Source organism: Myxine glutinosa, chromosome 7 (assembly GCF_964187855.1).
Source record: "Myxine glutinosa chromosome 7, kmMyxGlut1.1, whole genome shotgun sequence".
Classification (NCBI taxonomy): Eukaryota; Metazoa; Chordata; class Myxini; order Myxiniformes; family Myxinidae; genus Myxine; species Myxine glutinosa.
In genome coordinates, this window is record NC_136267.1 from 164,828,460 (window position 1) to 164,852,476 (window position 24,017).

The 24,017-nt window shown below is 44.6% G+C and overlaps 1 protein-coding gene across 1 annotated transcript in view; it reads left to right on the forward strand.

Annotated features, from left to right (window-relative positions):
- The window catches only part of LOC137431809 (uncharacterized), a 228,562-nt gene that overhangs the window by 178,421 nt on the left and 26,124 nt on the right, over positions 1–24,017 (forward strand). Inside the window, exons 40-45 of the mRNA XM_068123527.2 lie at positions 7,310–7,363; positions 10,097–10,258; positions 10,522–10,629; positions 10,811–10,918; positions 13,471–13,524; positions 14,533–14,640. Coding sequence (XP_067979628.2) covers positions 7,310–7,363; positions 10,097–10,258; positions 10,522–10,629; positions 10,811–10,918; positions 13,471–13,524; positions 14,533–14,640 — 594 coding nt within the window. The remainder of the gene's footprint in view (positions 1–7,309; positions 7,364–10,096; positions 10,259–10,521; positions 10,630–10,810; positions 10,919–13,470; positions 13,525–14,532; positions 14,641–24,017) is intronic.

The following is a 24,017-nucleotide window of genomic DNA, read 5'->3' on the forward strand; positions in this document are numbered from 1 at the left end:
TGAGACCTAAGCTGAAACAGAACATGTGTTGTTTCTTATCCTTTCCTCTGTCACATTAGCTGTCATCTACATAAATCATAAATAAAAAGGTGGAATGCTTGATCCTCCCCACAACCCCTTATGCCTCACGCATCTCATCTTCCTTCCATCTACTCTCAATCTCTTTACATTGTTCTTCCCCTCTGCTGCCACCTTTTCCTCTCAACTCACCTACCTACACCCCTTTTATCCTCTCTACCTTCTCTCCATAGTTTTTAATACAATATATAGATGCCACCTGAATGCATTTATAGATGGCCACCTACGCCCAACATTGAGTGTAACAATTATGATGCCACATAATACTTTTCGCTATCGTTGTGATGCCATCTTTACGATAGGTATGGCATAATCTGTTGGCCAGTATAATAGTGTGGGCATCTCACGAGCCCAATTGAGCATGATGCGTGCATGCCGTTCCACGTCCATCATGGCGGCCTTATTAATAGTAACCTGTAAGTTTGTTTGCCTTTGGAGTCTTTCTATTGGCACTTCATCATAAATGTTTAAATTAAAGACAGGGTAGCTTAGTTGGGGACATGTTATTTGCGATATGTCTCATTTTGGGTTATACGTCCAGTTAGGCCTGACTTTACCATAAGAAGGCACTGAATGCAGAGTCTGATATCTTACAGATGGAGACATAAAGATGACGGTCTTGTTTGCTTTTAAGATCTGGACATTATGAATCCTGCAGCATCGTTCTAGATGAGAATGTCATTTCTCTATCGATATTCAGTTTTGGTTGCGTTGTATAACTCGGCATTGCCGCTTTGTTAGGTTGGGCCTGCTAGGGTGTCTATGTGGCACAGACATGATACTAAAGTTTCTTATATTTTCATTTTAAAAGTATTTGGACATGAGAGGCTAAAACCAAGGTTTCATTTTGAATTCTAATAGATTTCTTAGTCAAGACTGAAGTCCACACTAACTACTATAGCTGCTCAATAGGCAGAGCTCAGATCTGACATTTTGAAAACTACTTGATGGTTGGAATGTTGGAGGATACTAAAGGACAGGTGCAGAATACCTGCACAGTCCCAGATGTAGACCACTCAGACGTCAAAACGTCAAACTTGATCTTTGACGATCGAGCAACTCTACTATTTGCTGTTGCGTTCATTTTTATACATAGATATTTCTAATTATATAACCAGTTATTGGGTTTTCTTAAATTTAGTTCTTGGGTTTTGGTATATTTAATGGCATGATGTTTTTATGGTTTGGTTTCATTTTCTTTCTAGCCTGGTGTTGGCTTAGCGGTTAGGGTGCCGGCTTGGGATCCTAGGATCCAGAGGTTCAAATCCCGGTCGAACGCTGAATTAACGCCAGGGGGGTTGACTCAGCCTGATCCATCCTTCCGAGGTCGGCAAATTGAGTACCAGCTCACTGGTAATTCCCTGTGTGTCGCAAGAGGCGACCAACAGGGTTGGTGGCAGGAAGGGCATCCGGCCATAAAACATTGCTTCAAAAAGGGGACCACGGTGCCCGAAAAAGGCCAACCCCCGCTCCTCTAAATGTGGTTCTTTGTGATTTGGATTTGGTTTGTAAATTTAAGCATGGCAGATAAGAAGTTTAAATTATGTGATTGCAATAAGCTTATTTATAAACTTGATTTATTTTCTTCATCCTTGCCTTTCATTTCATCATTGTGATGAAAATATTGACTGATTAATTTGTTTTTTAAAGACCATTTTGTGGATCATTAGTCGTGTACATATGTTGGCCTTTTTCTCATCACATCATTAAATTTCAAATCCTGGTGTTTGCTTGATGGTTAAAGTGGCTGGCTTGAGATCTTAGGGTCTTGAGATTGAGCCCCTGTCGTGCCGTTAAATAACACCAGGTGGGTTTTCTCAACTTGTCATCCTTTCGAGGTCGGAAAAATGAGTGCCAGCTTACTGGAAATAGGGGGCACTGCATCCGTGGCACAGCCGCACTCCCAGCAATGATGCAGCCACAGTCTACATACAAAATGATGACGATGATTATTAGATTTCAGCACTGCTCCATATTAGTTAATCATCGCACCCTGAGGAATCCCACATCAAGCAGAATGTGCTTGAGGTTGTCTGCACTTCTTCAAGAGATGAAATCCTTTTCCGAATGAAAACAAATGAAAGGGCCTAAATTTGCTTGAAATCCAAAATGAAATACAATTAAATGAAGGTTAAATGAATGCTCTCGGTTTCTATATATGGAGGAGTTCTGTTCACCAATATGTTGGAATTAAGAAAATATTGTCTTCCAACAGCAACATGGGATTTGAAGAAGTATTCCCTGCAATGTGATTGTTAAGACTTTGATGTGATGTTTAATGGTTCAGCCAGAAGTTAAGTGGCCTATTCTAAGTGGACTCAAACTTTTGAGGTCATTTTTAAAAAAGTTGACATGGTAATTTTTGTTTGTTTGTTGTTGTTGTTGTTGAATATTACTTTTGAGCATTCAATAGTTTTGTTTCCTTCATAGGAGTTTTCCTTCTTAATTTATTGTTTTCTGCACCATGGTTGCTTTTTAGGTGTAAAGGCTTTCACTAAGTTTTCCTGAAGAGCATCTGCTACTCTATCAATGTGCAGGTTCTAAATTGCTCATTACATATGTTAGTTTTTTGAAGTTCCCAAAACTTTTATCCACGTTGGACAACAGCAGGCATTCTGAGCTTACAGGATGGTCGAGAGGTATGCACACTCACCTCTAAGCTGACTAGCCTAAATTTGAATCCTGACCCAGCTATAAACTATCATGCTGGTGTTTCACAAGCAGGTTGATTCAATAATGTGTGTGCCGTCCCTCCAATGGACGTTAAACAGGTGTCACATCTGAGAGCATTCGTTGATGGATGTTAAAGATCCCAGAGTGTCCTTTGCGAAGATTAGGCGAGCTATCGCCGGCACCGTGGCCATATTCCAAAATTCATGCCCTAACCAGCAGATGGACTTGCTTAATTCAATGGAACAGCCGCACCCTCAACCACTGGTGCTACCCACAGCCTTGTGCTGCATTCGAATGAGGAAGCAGGCACTCTTGGGATTCATTTATTCGTTGATTTGTTGTTATTTAGTGCTCGATTATACAACTGTAATGTCAATAATGTGTTGATTGAAATATCTCATTTTTTGTGCACTGACTGGTCTTCTGTCATTCATTTTCCTGATAAAGTTTTCACTTGGTAATTTTAATGACTCTTCTGAGGAGCAGTTATCATGTGCATTTGAAAAATCAGATATACTCCGCATATATGTATATGTACTGTATATGTATGTATATATATATATATGCACATATGCACAAAAGGAGCACACTGACCCTAGATGTGACATGACACTGACAGCATGCACATAAATTGTCCCGACACATCACCTCCAAACTAGGATGGCGTCCGTATGGCACGCGGGTCTTTGAAGACTGCGATTTATGCCATTATGGTATCATGTCACACCTCAGGTCATTGTGCTCCTTTTGTTTATTTTATTATTCCTGACTGCAAACGTCCTAACTAGTGATCAGTATTGCAGAGACAATGTGCTCTTGTGGCAGACGGCACTTTTTGCGAACAGATCGTGCAGCAAGTGCTATGATGGGACTTGATCTGTGCCCTGGTGCCTCGTCAGGTTAGGATGTTTGATTTGGATTTATTAACGAGCTTACATTATGGTCACAAATAAACAATTTTCAGTGTGTGATACTGACGAACTCAAAACAAGGGAGAAATCTGGATTGGCCACTCTGCTTTAATTTATTCGTGACCATGAGGGCATAAATCTCAATCTTCAGACACATTAATTCCACACGGATGCCATCCTAGTTTAGAGATGGTGTTGGCATAATTTACATCACATCTAGTGTCAGTGTGCTCGTTTCTCATCATATACATACATATACAGTCACGTGAAAAAGTAAGTACACCCCATATAAAGTTTTGACTTTTTCAACATATTTCAACATACAGCTATTTGATCTTCATTTCAACAATATTGACAGATAAAGGTGATATAATATAACAAATATCATGAAACATTTACATTTTGCAGTCCATTGTATAATTTAAATAAACATAAATGCAAATTTCGCATGTGGAAAAAGTAAGTACACCCCTACATTTATCACTACTTCAAATACCTAAAATTAGAATCAGGTGCACCAGCTCAGGTGCAAATGATTAGAACATCGTTAGAGAGGATCTTGCAGGAACCTGTCTTATTTAAACCTCAGACATTTAGTTTGGTTTGCTCTTTGTTGTTGAAGTGTGCGGTGTCACCATGCCTAGATCAAAAGAGCTCTCCGAGGCCTTCAGAAAGAAGGTTATAGATCCCTACGTGTCTGGGAAGGGATTTAAAAAGATCTCCAAACAATTTGAAATCCATCATTCGACTGTCCGTAAGATCATCTACAAGTGGAGAAGATTCCAAACAACTGTCAACTTGTTCAGGCCAGGCCGCCCCAGCAAGTGCAGCCCGAGAGCAGACCACAAGATGCTGAAAGAAGTCTCGAAGAACCGCAGAATTTCATCACGGGACCTACAGGTAGCTCTTGCCACTGTTGATGTCAAAGTGCACGAGTTTACCATTAGAAAGAGGCTGCACAAATTTGATCTACATGGGAGGTGTGCCAGGAGGAAACCTTTGCTGTCCAGAAAGAACATCAGGGCAAGACTAAAGTTTGCCAATGAACACCTCGGCAAAGACCAGCACTTTGGAACAATGTGCTCTGGACAGATGAGTCAAAGGTAGAGCTATTTGGCCACAGTACCAGAAGACATGTTTGGCAAAAACTAAAGACAGCATTTGACCACAATAACCTGATACCAACTGAAAAGCATGGTGGTCGAAATATCATGGTTTGGGGCAGCTTTGCTGCATCAGGGCCTGGGCAGCTCACCATCATAGAATCCACTCTGAATTCTTCATTGTACCAGAGGGTGCTTGAGGATAATGTGAGGCCATCTGTCAGAAAGTTGAAGCTCAACCAAAGGTGGACCTTGCAACATGACAATGACCCTAAACATACCAGTAAATCCACCAAGGAATGGCTGAAAAGAAAGAAATGGAGGGTTCTGGAATGGCCAAGTCAAAGCCCGGATCTAAATACCATCGAGATGTTGTGGGGGGATTTGAAACGAGCTGTACATGCAAGAAACCCCTCAAACATCGCACAGCTGAAAGAATTCTGCATGGAGGAGTGGGCAAAAATTTCTCCCAGTCGATGTCAGAGACTGGTAGACAGTTATAAGAAACGCCTACTTGAGGTTGTTCCTGCCAAAGGGGGCAATACCACCTTTTAGAGCCAAGGGTGTACTTACTTTTTCCACATGCGAAATTTGCATTTATGTTTATTTAAATTATACAATGGACTACAAAATGTAAATGTTTCATGATATTTGTTACATTATATCACCTTTATCTATCAATATTGTTGAAATGAAGATCAAATAGCTGCATGTTGAAATATGTTGAAAAATTCAAAACTTTACATGGGGTGTACTTACTTTTTCACGTGACTGTATATATATGTGTATTATTTTTATTCTACGTCGGTGCTCCTTTTACTGTCATTTTTTGTATTCGTTTTCATTTTGTTGTACTGTATTTTATAATCGGTTGCCACCTTATTGCATTATTGTATTTTATTTGTTGAACTCACCAATTGTGAAACCGCATTGGAAATGGAATTGCAATATACCTTTATTGTAATATATATATATATATATATATATATATATATATATATATATATATATATATATATATATATATATATATATATATATATACATACATATATGTGTGTGTGTGTGTGTGTGTGTGTTTTATTTTTTCTTTTGTTTTTTTTACTTAGCGTTGAGATTTCCACACCAGTGCATTTGTACTTTAATTCTTCCAACTGTATCATGTATCATAAGGAACACAGTTATCCTCAGTGCAAAGTAAAAATCCTGACAAACGCATCACAATGCACATCACTAAATTTATGATCTGCACAGCCAGTGCGGGCACATCACTAATGTTATAGGCCCAGTGCACACCCAAACCACATAATACAGCAAATTCACTCCAGCACATCTCCACGGCAGGATGTATGGTCTTTATTTGCATGGAGATCACACCAGGTAGAAAATGTGACTTGGAAATCTTGGAGCACAGTGCGACCTATCGATAACTGCATGTTAATTTATAATTTCTCCAAATCCTTGTTTTCCTGAATCCACATCAAGTGATTATAACTGTCCTGCAAGCGCCACTTATTAGCAAGTGAATTTCAAGATCTCAAAATTGTACTTTCTTTAAAAAGGGAGGTGTACTATACGCTTGTAGTTTTCTTTGTCTTCTGAATCTTGTGGTTCAGCACTCAAGTCCATGATTGTGCAATTGGTAATTGAACACACTGCAGATATTCCATGTTTTATGGCTTTTTACGGCGTAGCCTGTAGGACAATGCCATCTGGAACAGCGTTTGTCTGTCCGTCCGGTGTATATGTATGTCCCTCACAAACGTCCACAAATCAGAGCTGAAGATATGGTCACATAACAGGGGGACAGCAGATCCTCCATTCAGCAGATTGTAGCCCGGCTATGCCGTTGTTAGACTATTGGTCTTGTTTTTTTGGTGCTGTGGATTCTTAATTTGATTTTGTTGTCACATTTGTCAGAAGCTGATTCATAAATGATGTCAAGCATAAGTGTTTTTTTATTTTATTTTTATTTATAAGGATGAGGCTGTCTCAAGATTGCTCCCCACTCAGACCCTCTCCCGATTTAGGATCTGTTCCAGATACTGGTCAGATGTTGCAAAATCATCCCATTGTTGTTAGCATGCTGTTTCCTTTGATCTTGCGGAGGTTACCATTTCTTTCTGAAAAGGTGCATCAAAACATCATTATTAATTTGCTCAATTGTTTCAACATTCTCCACATTACTTCACTCTTCTACCATATCCAGTACCATCTGTATTCTCCAGATGCATCATCATATTGCTTTTCGCGTCAACTATAAACTCGCTACTGAGATACAGGTACAACGCACATTTGTGGACAGTGACATTCCTCCAGCTGACCAGAGTCTGATGACCAATTCTCTTCCATCCAGGTTCTGCCATGGGAAATTAATTTAATGACCACAAAACTCCTTTTTGTCGTCATTATTTATTTACTTTAGCAATATATTCCAACATATTAGAGTCAACATGTCTGATGCTCTCCTGTATTAATATTACGTTATTAGGATGAGATCCTCAGTTTTTCAATGGCATTAAAGTCTGTGTGCTTGTATTTCAGGGAGCCACTGGGTTATCTGGACCACCTGGAGAAGCTGGAACTGGTGGCATTGCTGTGAGTAAATCAGATTATTGTTGCGGAGCCACAGGGCTTTCTGTATGTGGCAGATCAAGAAATGAAAACCAGGACAATGAAAATAATTTTGAATCTTCCAAGAAATTATTTTACAGCATCTGCTCATCCATCGCTGCCATGAGATGAATTAACATTGAAAAGAATGCGTGTCAATGAAAGGACAAATTAAATAAGAGTTTAAAATATATTATTAATTGTATTCATGACATAAAGGCATGACTGCATCAAACACGTTTCCTCTATTGTTTTGTGAATTTAAAATTTTAACGGCTTCTTATGGGACATGCACAAGTCATATTTTAAATTCCTACAAAAGTGGATGTGAAGTGAGTGAAACACATTCGTTTGCATATGTTCCCTAAGAAGTGTGTGTGTGTGTGTGTGTGTGTTTGTATTATTCAGAATGAATATACATTTATCAGAGCAATACAAGTGTTATATAAGGTCACAGAATGACACCAAATATAATTTATTTCATGTAATAAAAAAACGTTTCAAGCATTATTAATGAACCATTCAAATAAATTCATTTTAAAACATTGTCAGTGGTTGCTAGGAGAGACAGGAGAACGTATAGGGAATTAATTAAAATTAATAATAGCCTCTTTTATTTGAATAAAAGCTCAATTCAGTGGTATCAGCAAAATGGAAATGCTGCGTAATGTTATGTACTCTGCAAGGTAAGGTGTGCATGATTCAATGTATTGCTTTCCTTCCTATAATTCACGGGTCTTTAAGGGTATTTTGGACTTTTTGGTCTTTGGGGGCACATCACTGTGTCTTTTGTGTATTCTCGGTTTTTGGGGTCTTTTGGGTCTTCATGGTCTTTAAGGACCTTTGGGGTCTTTAAGGGTCTATGGGGTGTTTTGGGTCTTTGGGGTGTTTTGGGTCTTTGGGGTGTTTTGGGTCTTCAGGGTATTTTGGATCTTTTGGTTCTTCAGGGCATATTGGGTCTTCAAGGCTCTTTGTGGTCTTTTGGGCCTTCGGGGTCTTTTGAGTCTTTGGGGTATTTTGGGTCTTTTTGGTCTTTGGGGTATTTTGGGTCTTTGGGGTCTTTTGGGTCTTTGTGGTATTTTGGATCTTTGGAGGTCTTTTGGGTCTTTTAATTATTTTGGGTCCTCTGGGTCATTGGGGTATTTTGGGTCTTTGTGGTCTTCGGGGTCTTGGGAGACTTAAAGGGTCTCCAAAGGTCGAAGGGTTCTCAGCAGTCTAAAGGGTCGAAAGGTATTATTAACAGTACGTTATTAATAGACATATGTAATCAATAGACAGGTTGCAACCAACGTTCAAACAGTACGTAATTAATAGACATGTAATCACACGGGATCACGGATGTAAGAATATATACAGTGCCTTCAGAAAGTATTCACACCCATTCACATTTTTCACATTTTGTTGTTACAGCCTGAGTTTTCAAAATGGATTAAAATGAGATTTTTGTCACTGATTTACACATAATACCTCTTAATGTCGAAGTGGATTTTTAAAATTTAATTTTTACAAAATAAGTAAAAGTGAAATACAAAAATATCTAATTTACATAAGTATTCAACCCGGAGTCAATACTTCCTAGAAGCTCCTTTGGCAGTGATTACAGCTTCGAGTCTTCTTGGGTATGTCTGTATCAGCTTTGCAAATCTGGATTTGGGGAGTTTCTCCCATTCTTCCTTGCAGATTTGCTCAAGCTCTGTCAAGTTGGATGAGTAGCGTAGGTGAACAGCAATCTTAAAGTCTTTCCACAGATTCTCAATGGGATTCAAGTCTGGGCTTTTGCTGGACTTTTTCAAGGACTTTCACCTTCTTTGTCTGAAGCCATTTCAGTGTTGCTTTGGCTGTAGCTTGGAGTCGTTGTCCTTTTGGAATGTAAATCTTCGCCGCAGTCGAAAATCTTTTGTACTCTGAAACAGGTTCTCCTCAAGGACTTGCCTGTATTTGGCTCCATTCATTGTTCCCTTTTTCTTTACAAGTCTCCCAGTCCCTGCCGCTGAAAAGCATCACCATAGCATGATGCCGCCACCACCATGCTTCACGGTAGGCATGGTTTTGGATGGGTGATGAGCTGTGTTCAGTTTCTACCAAAGGTAGCACTTTGCATTCAGGCCAGAAATTGTTTTATACCCTTCCCCATATCTGTGCTTCCTCACAATTCTATATCAGAGTTATACAGACAGTTCCTTGGACTTCCTGGTGGAGTTTATTCTCTGTCATGCACTGTCAACTGTGAGACCTTTATATAGAAAGGTGTGTTTTTTTTCTAAATAATGTCCAATCATTTGAATTGGTCACAGGTGGACTCCAATCAAGTTGTGGAGACATCTCAGTATGATCAAAGGAAATTGGATGCACCTGAGCTCAATTTGGAGTGTCATGGCAAAGGGGTTGAATACTTATTGACTCGAGACATTTCAGCTCTTCACTTTTAATTATTATGTAAAAATCTCTATAAAAAAAAAAAAATTCCACTTTGACATTATCAGGCATTATGTGTCGATAAGTGACAAAAAAATCCTCAATTTAATCCATTTTAAATTCAGGTAGTAACCCAACGAAATGTGAAAAAAGCCAACGGGTGTGAATACTTTCTGAAGGCAATGTGTGTGTGTGTGTGTGTGTGTGTGTGTGTGTGTATATATATATATATATATATATATATATAAATTCCACTTGTGTTGCTAATAATTACTGTGACAATATTTGTCCTCTGTTTAACAGGGTGGTCCAGGTCCTCTCGGGCCTTTAGGTCCTGCTGGCCATGATGGCATGATGGGCCCTCGTGGTGAGGGAGGCAGTCCAGGAGAACCTGGAGAGCCAGGCTCATATGGAATCATGGGATTACCTGGTGGCCGTGGTGCTCATGGCTCCGTGGGCAAACGTGTACGCTTTGTCACCACATACACTCAGCCTTCCTCTCCTGCAGAATAATCTGTTAATTGGTTTCATTGTTAAATGCAACATTCTACCTTTCACAGTGTAGACTCCCTTTAGGAAAGGTTGTACAACCATCTTTAGCTGACCTGCTGAAGGAAACACTTTCAAAACACATTTGCCTTGGATAAAAACATTTTCTGTTCCATGTTATTTTCATATCTTCACTTTGGTTAAACATTTGTATGATCTGGTCACCTTTTTTCAAACAGGGACCTGCTGGGGGTATGGGAAACTCTGGTTTCCTTGGAGGTAATGGTATGATCGGGGTGATGGGCATGAGAGGAGACAGAGGTTCAATTGGATTAAATGGACCAACTGTGAGTGCTTTTCTTGACTTTTGATCACTTATGATGCTTTGTGACATTTGCTTTGATGTTGTTTTTGCACTGCAGACAGGTCACATCGATTGAACACAAAAGCATATGATTTAATTAGGCAAGAATATTGTAAAGATAATTGTGTATGCTTAGTTCAAAATATTTTGTCACATTTGAACAGGGCCTAGTTGGCAAGCCAGGGAAAGCCGGACATGCAGGAGAACGTGGAATTCCAGGCAACTCCGGATCCCCTGGTATTAATGGAGCAACTGGAGAACAAGGTCGTGAGGTCAGTATTAACTACAGAGCTTCATTCAGCAATTTATTTATTCATTCCTTTGCCACTTTACAGTGTGATATATATATATATATATATACATGCACACATATACAACTGGACAGAAGGGAGAGCAACAAAAAAAACAACTAGAATGGCACTCGGTAGAGCGCATACTTCTGCCAGGCTCTTCAGTTTGTTTTGTAACCCACTGATGGGCCAGATCTGGATTCGGACCTGAACCAAAATCCAATCGGCTTGTTCTTGTCACTTAACCAACTCATCCACCAAGTTCCGTCCAAATCCGTCAACTTTTTTAAATATCATGTTATATATCTCTTTTCGCCCAATCTCTCAATGGTGAAGAATCACTTAAAAATTAAATAATTATTGTATCTGAATCCATATTCAGATCTTCACCAAATTCGAATCTATTCGTCCTTGTAACATACCTAACCTGACCACCAAGTTTCATCCAAATCCGTCCACAACTTTTTGAGATATCGTGCTATGCATCGGTTTCAGCCCGATCACTCAATGGTGAAGAATCACTTACAAATCATTTAAATGCCGTATCCATATTCAGATCTTCACCAAAATCTAATCATTTCGTCCCTCTCACATACACAACCTCTCTGCCAGGTTTATCCGAATTCATCAAAAGCTTTAAGATGTATTTTTCACAAACAGACAGACAAACAGACAGACGGGTGAAAACATAACCTCCATCCACCTTCGGTGGTGGAGGAAACAAGTAAACGAAAAAAGATGTTTTAGGGTTACACACTTTTATTTTGAAAAAGTTTCAAAGCAATATATATATATATTTATTTTTTTTAATTAAATTTTGATAGATGAAAATGTACGAGAAAAGAGGACCTTGGGCCAAATTTCAGCTCCAGGACGTATGGAACCTAGAAAACGAACGGCTCAAAGATTTGAAACGGGACAAACAAACAACGTTCAGATGTTAAATAAAAAACAAAGTTTTTTTTTTTTTTTTTTTTTTTTTGTATACAACATCGAGGCTCGTGAAAGAGCGAACATTAATCACACAAAAAGACAAACCGACACACAAAACACAAAAAACAAGGGGAGCGGTAGACAAGATGGGGAGAGAGGGGGAAGGACACAAAAGAGAGGGGGAAGGACACAAACACAACATTTGAGAGCAGGGACATCGGGAGGACTTGGGGTGAGGTGGGAGAGGATTAAAACATATGAACACTGCAAGGACTCTGGGGTGAATTACCGGGGGTAGAAAAGATCAAGGTTTTCGATGGGGGAAGATAAGAGATGGTGGTGAACAGCTGTTTTAAAGACCTGGAGGGAGGAGTGGGATTGAAGGGAGTGGGGGAGTTTGTTCCAGAGGCGGGAGAAAAGGGGAATGAAAGAGTGAAGGTGAGCAGAGAGCCTAGACTTTGGCAGTTTAACCAGAAGAGGGTTGCAGGCAGATCTTGTGCGACCTGAAGGAATATTGGGGGGACAGAGCACAGAGAGAGCTGGGGGAGCAAGGCCGGAGAGGAGTCGGTAGAAGACAGAAAGACCACCAACCTGCCTGCGGTGAGTGAGTGAAAGGCCCTCGGAGTTGACTACATCGCAGGAGATTCCAATGATTCTGAAAGCTTTGGCCTCAACAGCGTGAAGCCGAGCAAGGTGTGAGGCAGGAGCACCAGCCCAGAGGGGGGAACAGTATTCCATTGAGCTGCGGATGAAAGCCTTGTATGTGGTGAGGATTTTAAAGTTAAATAAAAGTGTGTAAAAATAGCAATATTTGATGCCCAATGCCATGTCCACTTATCCACTTATGCACAACATTCAACAGATTCTCCACAAATTACGCAACCCACACATCACCATGTTGAACGCAGATGTACAGGCAGCCATGTTCATGCCTCAGAACACAAGAACAAAAACGAACACACACATTTACTCACCAGCATACAACACCAGGTCATCAATGAATAAGAGAGCAGAACAGACAATCAATGATGTGATTGGCGTTTTTACTTAAGGTCAGTGCAATGAAAGCATTCCTCAATTGGCTCCTCATACTGGCATGTTACCGGGAACGAATAGCCACATGCACCTCAGGAATAAAATATGGCATGAGTTGAGGCCTGTCTCCATTGGCCTGAAAAAGCCTCCTATGAAACGGGTGAAACATTGCTTGAGACTCGATCTGCTCTGGCGTGTTTATTACGAGATTAGCATGGTATACGTGTAGTTACTATTTTTTAGTTTGATGTACTTTTCCCTCTATATGTCTATGATAGACTATGTCTATGACATAGACATGACTATGTCTATGATATATATATGTATATCTGTGTGCATGCATATGTATATATATATATATATATATATATATATATATATATATATATATATATATATTATATATTATATATATATTTATATATATACACATATATATACATATATATACATATATGTATTCCAATGGCAATGCCTTTTTAAGTTTTATCGTTGGTTTATTAACTGGAATGAAGTGTAAAACTTTTTGTCAGATGTGGTGGTTGTAACAAAATTTCTGCCCTTAGGGTTCCGCTGGCAGGGATGGTTCCACTGGACGAGAAGGTGCATCTGGCCTCAGGGTAAGACATTGTCACGTCGTTTTAAAATGATAAAACAAAATTTGGTTTTCTATGTCACAGATCACACTTACTAATAAATACTAACAAATACTGTACAACATTACTGGAGGTCATCACGTTACAGCCCAACTAAATTCACCCAGTGTGCGATTTGATTTTTAGCTACCTGGTTGGTACATTTGATTTTTTTTTTAATATCACATCTTATTGCACTAAATTGGCAGATTTGTTGTGGCTTTTTCACAGTTGAGTCGAACACTCATTTTAAGATCATCCATGAACCATGCTCCATATAGAGCATCGGTTCCATGGAAGCAGTTTCTTGGGTCAGGTTACAATCCTCGACAGGTCAGAACTGCAACACAGGAAGACATGAGAAATTTGGAATTTGTCTGGGTTGCCAACAATAGCTCGCCTACTCTTCACGAAGGACACCATGAGATCTTTAATGTCTGCCAACTAATGCTGGCAGATGGGACACCCAGTTTGAAATGAAACTATGTTCTTGGAGTTTGGGCAAAACGTATAACAAGTATCTTGATGGGGACACTGGCACATTTATTCCATTCCTAAAGACTAAAATGTGATATGAAGTGCAAGCTGGAATGAGTTGTTAGGATATCATATAAGAGTTGGTATGTTTATGGCTGAACATGCCTTTTGTATCCTTTGGCACCTTACGTCACCATTTGTGACTCCAGTGATGAAATGTTATCAATTATTGTGGACTCGCTATTTTTCAAACTGTTCACATTCACAATTGTCAGAGATGGGCTGGACTCTGAGAAATCTCGAATATGTTAGTTTATTGTTATGGAAACCAACATAGCGAGCAAACATCAGTTTCTTGTGTTACCTAAGACTGTTAGGAAATTTTGTATTGTTTTAGAAAGTGATAAATTATCTATAAAAGCACAAAAAATCAATAACAATTATTTACAATATCAGAAGCATTTTTGAATTTTTAGAATTTTTTTTTTTTTAAATCTGCTTAATTTTCCTTCACAGGGTGAGCGGGGAGAGCCAGGAGCATCTGGCCGTGCTGGTACAGTCGGTAATGCCGGAGCACCTGGTGAACATGGTGCAGCTGGTGCTGATGGCAATGCTGGAGACAGGGTATTGCATAATAATCAAACTGTTTTAATCCATTGCACTTGTTTAAGCAAAATGCATGTTGTATTATATTTACATCCAGCACAGCTGCAAGCAGTGGATTAAGCTCGCACCATTTGCGCATTAGAGAAAATTGAAGGAATAACAATCATGATGACGAATTAAAAAGTGAGAATTGATAACTCCACACTGAAAATGTTAATTCATAAATAGATAAATAAATAAAATAAATATATATGGAACCAATGTTTCAATTAAATAGTTGTTTTCATTTAAAAACACAAACCATAAATACACCCATTGAAGCTGTCAAACCCCTCCATGTAAGTACCCCTCCCCCCCCCCCCCCATCATCATCTCCTTTATGCCCGTATCCTCACAACCTCACCTCTTCCTTGTGCCCCCCTCTTCAGCAGCCGTCCACGCTATGACTCCCCCGCCCCCCTTCTGCTTCCCCATCGTCTGCCCTCTCCCAGCGTCCCCCCGGCACTGCAAGCATGGCACGACAGCTAAGGAATTCTGTGACTCCATGGGACTGACTCAATCTGTGAACTTTCCAACCCGATTTATTCCAATGGCAAGTCCTCCTTTCTGGATTTGTTAATGAACAACTTTCCTGCTAATGTCTCCTGTTCTTCCTCTGCTCCAATTGGTCTGATCACATGCTTGTGAGTCAACATTTCTCTGGTTATTGTTGGAGAAATGCCTCAGTGCTAGTTAGTCTGGCAACTCACTCAGTCAGATTGGCAGGGACTGCAAGCAGCTATCTCTCTTCAGGACTGGATCCTATATCTGCCGCTTCTGATGTTTTGTGAAGCTTCTGTGAAGGCAAATATGACCTACGGCAATGGCAGGTCACTCGACGAAGCCTGCAACAGGTGTGTGTCCACTCTCAGGAGAGACAGAAAACAACATCTACCTGAACCTTCCTCAAGGCTGAACTTTCAAACTAGTCTCCTTCCTCAAAAACATGATAATGCATTGTTGAGTCTGTCTCTAGAGTATGCTCCCCTCCATCCCTTCCCTCACTTAAAAGGGCACCACAGCCAGCTCCACTTGTGAGAAGGTCAAATGCCTCAATTCTGTGCTTGCTTCCAAATATTGTCACCAACCCCTCACTCTCACTACTCAACCTTACCCAATCACACCCCACTGCCCCGAAACTCTGTGTATTTTTCACCTGAGAAGGTGGAGAAGTTTCTGGCAATTGTTGACACTGATTCTGCTACCGGCCTGGACGTCATCGGCACACGTGTCCTGAAAACCTGCTCTGCTGCTCTTATGCATCCTCTTTCTGCTTTGTTCACCCGAGCATTTGTCCAAGGTCATCTTCCAATCTCCTCAATTACAGACCTATCAGCTTCCCTCCAATCAGCAGCAAGGTTATGTAATCGATTATAGCAGTTCCATGAAATCCATCCTTTCCTCCAATGGCCTGAACTCAGACCATCAGTTCTGATTCAGACCTGGTCACTCATCTCTGGCGATTTTTCTGCTGCTCCCCAACCCCTTATATACATATACATATATATTATACAGTATGCACATATATACATACAGTATATACATATACTCGTATACAACAACAACAACATGCATTTTAAGGCCATTTTCCCTGCAAGAGCAGGGGTTAGCCTTGCGGTCCCCATGACAATCTTCTACATTTTGCCCTATTTTCTGCATCTCCCCTTGTTAACCCCCTTGCCCGCATTTCTTCTTCCACCATCTTTAGCCAAGTCTTTCTCGGTCTTCCCCGTCCTCTACTTCCTTCTACATTCATTTACATCACTCTTCTCAACCAGTCACTTTCATCCTTCCTCAACACATGACCAAACCATCTCAACCTGTTCCTCTTCACAACATCAATCACAGGCTCTATTCCCATCATCTTTCGCAATTCATCATTTGTCTTCCTCTCTCTCAACGACACTCCGCACATCCACCGAACCATTCGCATTTCCACCCTTTCCAGCCTTCGTTGCTGCTCTCCGTTCATTACCCATGTCTCGCTCCCATAAATCATAACACTTCTCACACATGCAGCATACGTACACCTTTCCCTTCAGCTTCAATGACACGCCCCTCGTCAGCACGCCACTCAGTTCCCAAAACTTCTTCCATGCACATCTCACTCTAGCACCCGTAATAAGTATATACATATATATATATTTATACATATACAGTATATACAGTATATACATTTATACATATACAGTATATGAATTCTGTGTTTGCTTCCAAATATTGTTACCAACCCAGTACGTTTACTATTTTACTCATTTATATAATATTGTTGCGAATATGGAATTTGGCCTCCATATCCGCTTGTAAATATTCCCCTATTTTCTCCGATACTCCCCAACTCTCCCTTACCCCATTCCCTAGTCCCATTGTCTGTAAACAACACCCATTAGAGCCGATCTTCCCCTTCATCCCCCCATTAAATGTCGTGCCCAGGTCCCCCGCACCACACGTAGACAATTATAGGACATCTTGCTAGTTATTCTTAATCTATGTCAGTTAAGGACTTGTTTCCATTAATTATGACTCTTCGTTGCACCAGAATGTGATTATATGGCACCTGTTAGGAAGTTTAGGACCTCCCCATACCTCTCCGCATCTCTTCCCCATGAGGAAGCGCCAACTACAACAACAACAACAAAAGAGGGGGGCGGCGCGGTGACGGCATGGGGAGTGGGCGTCCTCCTTCCGGCTCGGTTAGCCACCATTGACCACGCGCTCCACGGGGTTACCACGAAGGGGCTCCCTGTCGGCCCCTCGTCAAGGGCGGAGCCGGTAACCCCCGCACCCAATGAGAAGCCATGGGCCGATGCCATCTGGGGCGGCGCTAACGAGCCGAGGGCGTGTCACTCCCCGCCGGATATATACGCGGCCCCGCGCCGGACGTGACGAGAGATGCGCCCCGAGCTGGAGAAAGAAGGACCTGCGAGCGCTGAGAGAGAAAGGCCCGCCTGTGAAAGAACGTCCCCTCCGAGCGCTGTGAAACCTCCCGCATCTCTGGACCGGACCGGGTCGATTCTGCCTTGAGCCAAGAGTGCACCTTGAGCCATCGCGACCTGCCTTTCCTTTTCATCAACCCCCGTGTGAGTCAGCATTTTGTCCCGTGTGTCTGTCGTCTGTCCGGGGTTAATATAAGAGTGTGTCTAAGTGCCTGTCTTCCTGTAATATACCTCTAGCCCCTGTAATCTAACCTTTTTCCGTACGAATATACTTGAGAATCGAAACGTTGGTGTCGTATTGTGTCATTATAACCCAGCCGGGTGTCTTCTTTTTCCTTCATTGGTCTAGCATAGCGCGATTAGTCAACCCCGGGTGCAATCGGGGTAACTTGTACGGATACGGCGGCCATCCCGCTCGGCCCACCATACCATCAAAGTCGTATCTGTAACAATTGGTGTCGAGGAGTGGAATTCGAACCCGGGACTAAATTAATTAGGCCCAAATTTTGGGAGGGAAAATCGATTCGGAGCGCGTTTCCCGCGCGAAATTATAACGGCGAAATTTCAATTTGTTTTACGAAAATAAAAAAAATAAAAACCGAATTTTGAAAGTCGCGCTATGGCGGATCAAGACGGCTGGGGTCCGGTAGGGGAGAGTGAGGCAGGGTCGGTCCAGGACCAAATTGAGGGATGTGAGGAGAGCGAAGCAGCGAGGGTAGCAGACGCGCAAAATGGCGCCTCGCTGGTCACCGCGCCCGCGACCGTGGTAGCGCCCCTGGTGGATCCGAACCTTTTTATGTTGCAAATGAGGGCCCTTATGGAACGAATGGGAGACCAAATTGTGGGAATGAGGGCTCAGGGTGAGCGATTAGAGGGCCAAATGGGGGTAATGGGAAACCAAATGGGGGTAATGGGAAACCAAATGGGGGTAATGAGGGACGAAGCGAGGGGTACCGGTGAGAAGTTAGACAATAATTTTGAGGAGTTAGACAAGAAAATTGGGAAGTTAGACAATAATTTTGAGGAGTTAGACAAGAAAATTGGGAAGTTAGACAATAATTTTGAGGGGTTAGACAACGGGATAAAAGAAGTGAAAAATGGGTTAACGGGGGTAGAAAACAGAATGGCCGCTCAAGAGAATCAAATGGAAGGGATGCAAAAGGGGTTAGAGGGGTTAGAAAACAGTATGGAAGGCAAATTGAGGGACATGAGGGACCAAGCGGAAAGGGAAGTTAAACAAATGGAGCAGCAGATAGAGGGGGTCAGAGTGGGGGTAGAAACCAAACTGGATGCTCACAGGGAGGAAATGGAGCAGATGAGGGTGGCATCTGGGCAGGAGATGCAAGTGATGGGAGAGGAGATCAGAAGAGGAGTGAGTGAGGAGGTCGGAGGAGTGCGCGAGGAGGTGAGGCACTGTAAGGAGCGCATGGAGAAAGAGGTGAGAAAGGGGACTGTAAAATTGCAAGGTGGTATAGAGGAGTTGACGCTGGGAGTAGAACAACTGACAGTGGGACAAAAGGAGCTGGGGGACCAGGTAAAGAAGAACACAGCGGTAATAGAGGGTTTAAAATCGACACAGAAGGAGATGAAAAAGGACGTAGGGGTAATTAAAAAAGAGTGCCAGACGGTACATGAGGACCTGACGAGGAAAATGGACAAGGTGGTAGAGGTAATGGAGGTTAAAGAGCGGGAGGTGCGGGAGCACATAGAAAAAAATAAAGTGGAGTTAGAGGAAGAACTTAAAGGGGCGCACGAAGAGATGAAGGAGATGAAGCAAAAATTAGAAGAAGTGGAAGAAGGGGTGAGCGAAATTAAGAAGCGACGGAGAGAGGATAAGAAAGAGATAAAGGAGGAAGTAAAAGAATTGGTCCAAAGTCTGTGTTCGGATCGTGATGATGTGCTCATTAACCGGATGAGGGATTCGCAGGTGATGGAGGAGAAGCGAAGAGAAAGAGGACCCGGTGTAAGTGGTGACCAATATGGTCGTGCGTATGATGCGCCAGGTGATTTAATAAGCTTGGGGGTCGAGATAGACCCGGATGTTCGTGAGAGGCCAAGAGTGAGGTGTATGGCTGGTCCGGAGGGTATGGAACGAGAGGTGCGAGGTGTGGGTGAGCAAGGTTGTGGTGGTGGTGGTATGGAATGGGTAGCGGGTTGCGGAGGTGTGACCCATGCATCGACACCAACAGGGGTAGTTGTTGGAGGGACCGGGGAGGCACGAGAGCCCCTTGGGGGTAGTGTACTGTGGGGGCCCGGCCGGTTCGGCCCCGCGCTGACCCCGCAAGGGGCGACGCACGGGGTCCGGCCGGCGGGCAACGACTCGCATACGAGGTGGTCCCACAAGGTCCCACTCGCGCCGTATGACGGCAAGAGTGATCTACGCGCGTACCTGGCGCAGTTCGACTGTGTGTGTAAGGGTAACGGTTGGGGTGAGGACGAAGGTGGAGTACACCTGGTGGCCGCATTGCGCGGCGCGGCGGCGGAGGTGCTGACGGCATTACCAGCGGGTGCTCTCACCCTGCCAGCCCTCCGCGACGCCCTAATTAATCGATTTGGAATAGAACAGCAGAGCGAGCTTGTTAAAGCTCAGCTCGCGCTGCGAAAGCGCAAGCCCCAGGAAGCCATCGGGGAACTTGCCCACGACATTCGCCGCGCAGTGGGGATCGCACATGCTAGCATGGCAGCGGATTCCCGGGAAAGCCTGGCGCTGGACCATTTTATCCAGGCCCTCCCGGATATTGAGCTCCGGCAACAGCTCGCCATGTGGCGCCCGCAGACTCTGAGCCAGGCGGCTGACGCTGCGGCCCGTTGGGAAGCAGCGAGGCCCCTGGCCCGGGGGGGCGAGCGTCTCGCAATGGCGGTCCGCCAGATGGGACCCCCGATGGAGGGCGGACCCCTTAGGGGGCCCGCCCCCGACGTGGGTCCTGACCTGGCGGGCATGGTCCGGAGGCTGGTGGACCAGCGCCTGGCAGGACCTGGACCATGGCAGGCGGCCCCGGAGGTGGCCCGCGGTGGACCACGAGCGGGTAATCCAATTCGGACCTACAGGGGGGGGAATTTGGAATTCCGGAGGCAAGCACCTTATCAGGTGAGGTGCTATACCTGCAACCGCCTGGGTCACCTGGCGCGGCACTGTCGAAACGCGCGCCGGGATGATCCCCGGCAGTTGAGGTCCTCAACTCCGCCCAGGGGGGAGCGGGTTAGCCGACCCCAGACACCCCCCCGCCAGACCCCGGGAAACTAGAAGGTGTCGGGCACGTAGGGCGGTGTTCGGCAGCAGAGGATGGAGGAGAGCCCTCATTGACGCGACAGGTCATTTATTGTGGCCAAATTGGAACCGGTAGCCTGACAATTAGATGCAAAATTGCCGGCGTGGGGGTAGACGCCGTCGTGGACACAGGAGCTAGCGCCACGATCATCAGCCCTGTGGTCCTTGATTCGAGCGCAGGTGGCTGGGATAAGATCCAGCGCCTGCAAAATTATAGTTTGCAGCTTGCTACCGGGGTAACGGCCCCGATCATAGGGCGTGGTTCTGTGACCCTCAAGTTAGGGTCGGTAAGGAGGGAGATAGATGTTTGGGTGGCGGAGGTGTGCGACCCATGTTTAATAGGGTTGGACCTGTTGACTGCCAGCGGTTGTAAAATCGACTTGTGCCGGGGGATCCTGCAGGTGGGAGTAGAAGAGCTGCCGTTAGGGGGAGTGAGCACGGCCGAGAGAGCGGAGCTGGAGGCTTCCGAGGCCGTGACCATCCCCCCCAGGGCCGAGGCGATAGTGCCGGCCCGGTGGGCAGCTCGCCCAACATGGCAGGAGTCCTGCGGCCTGGTCGAACCGGTGGCAGCGCAGTCCATACCGGGTTTAATCGTGGGCCGCACCCTTGTAAAAACGGACGGACCGGTAGTGGCCGTCCGAGTAGTAAATGTGAGTACAGAACCACGCACTATAGTAAGGGGCACGAGGGTAGCTGGCTGCACCCCAGTTGAGGAAGTCGCGACAGTGAGGGGCGAGAACGTCCAGCCGAGCCGACCCCGGGGGGAGCCTTCAATAACAAGTAGGAATTGGCCCGATCCCATTTGCGAGATGGTAAATCGTAGTAGCGTAGAGTTGGGAGGTACCCAGAGGGAGGCCTTACACAAACTGGTTGGGTCCCATTTGGACCTCTTCTCCCTGTCCACCGAGGATATTGGACGTACGGGCCTGGTGAAACATCAGATCCACACCGGTGAGGCCCGGCCTATTCGTCAGGCCGCCCGACGGCTCCCTTGGAGCAAGAGGGCGGAAGCTGACGAGCAGGTTGCAAAAATGCTCGACGCAGGTGTGATCGAGCCCTCGGGAAGTCCTTGGATGTCACCTGTTGTGCTGGTCAAAAAGAAGGATGGGACCACGCGGTTCTGCGTGGACTATCGCCAGCTAAACAACGTGACACTCAAGGACTCATATCCCCTGCCAAGGATTGATGACACCCTCGATGGCGTTGCGGGCTCAAATTGGTTCACAACTTTGGACCTCAAGAGTGGGTATTGGCAGGTGGAGATGGATAGGGCAGGGAAGGAGAAAACGGCATTTTCCACAGGTAAGGGACTGTATCAGTTTACTGTGATGCCGTTTGGTTTGTGTAACGCCCCCGCCACCTTTGAGAGATTGATGGAGCATGTACTAGGCGGCATGCCATGGCAGTCATGCCTGGTGTACCTGGATGACGTCCTGGTACATGCCCAAACGTTCCCCCAGGCACTAGCTAATTTGGACCAGGTGTTCGGGTGCCTCAGACAGGCAGGGTTGAAGCTGAACCCGAGTAAGTGCACTTTGTTTGCAAGAGAGGTGGCCTATCTAGGTCACGTGATTGGCCGCGAGGGGGTAAAAACAGACCCAGACAAAATTAAAGCGGTAGAGGAGTGGCCCGCACCACGTACCATCAAAGAGGTGCGGGGATTTTTGGGACTCTGCTCCTACTACCGGCGCTTTGTGGCGAAATTTGCGGAGTTGGCCCGTCCCCTCCACCGGCTTACGGAGAAGGGGACGCGATTTAATTGGACACGGGAGTGCCACGAGGCCTTCCAAAAATTGAAGGGGTGTCTAACATCCGCACCCCTTCTAGCTTACCCCACTAGTGACGGGACATTTACCCTGGACACGGATGCGAGCCAGGAAGGATTGGGCGCAGTTTTGTCTCAGACACAGGAGGGCGTGGAGAGAGTGATTGGTTATTATAGTCGGGCCTTAAGTAGGCCCGAGAGAAATTATTGCGTCACTCGCAAAGAGTTATTGGCTATGCTGGCTGCCATGAACCATTTCCACCCGTACTTGTACGGGCGGAAATTTTTGGTTAGAACTGACCATTCCTCCTTGCAATGGCTCCTTCGGTTCAAGGAACCGGAGGGCCAAATTGCAAGGTGGTTGGAAAAGTTGCAGCAGTACGATTTTGATGTGGCCCATAGGGCCGGGAAGGCCCATGGTAATGCGGACGCACTCTCTCGGCGTCCTTGTCTGGGGGAAAACTGTAAATTTTGTGCGAGACACGAGGAGAGGGAGCAATTGGGCGATTCCGCCCCGATTCTCGTCGTCCGGGCAACCCGGGTGAGAGGGCCAATTTTGCCACTAACCGCGGACGAGGAATTTGGAGAGTTGGCTTGGAGCACGGCCCAGCAGGAGGATCCTGTTCTGGGGCCGGTGTTCCAATGGGTCAAATTGGGGCAAAGACCAAGGGGGGAAGAGGTCACCCCCCTCGGGGCGCAGACAAAGGCATATTGGGCTCAGTGGCAGACCCTGGAATTGAAAGGCAACATCTTGTATCGCAAGTGGGTGGAGGTTCCCTCTGATCGAACTTCCTGGCTGGTGATAGTCCCTGACAAATTCAAGAACGTCATATTGCAACAGGTGCATGGTACCCGCTCCGGCGGCCATTTGGGCAGGACAAAGACAATATCTCGGGTCCGCCGGAGGTTCTATTGGGTGAATATGGGGCGCGACATACAGGACTGGTGTCGGAGATGCGACGCCTGTTCTGCCAAAAAGGGACCAGCACGGAGGATGAGGGCCCCCCTTCAATTACATCAGGTGGGGGCCCCCCTTGAGCGGGTGGCTATGGATATTCTAGGACCGCTGCCCCGCACCCGCCAAGGTAATAAGTATATCCTCGTTGTGATGGACTACTTCACCAAGTGGCCGGAGGCCTACGCCCTCCCCAACCAAGAAGCAGGGGTGGTAGCGCAGGCCTTCGTGGAAGGATTTGTGTGCCGGCATGGGATTCCACAGGAGTTGCACACCGACCAGGGACGAAATTTTGAGAGCAAATTACTAAAAGATGTGTGCAGTCTCCTGTCAATTCGAAAAACCAGGACAACGCCTTTAAGACCTCAATCTGACGGGATGGTGGAAAGATTCAACCGAACTTTAATCCAACAACTGGCACTGTTCACCACC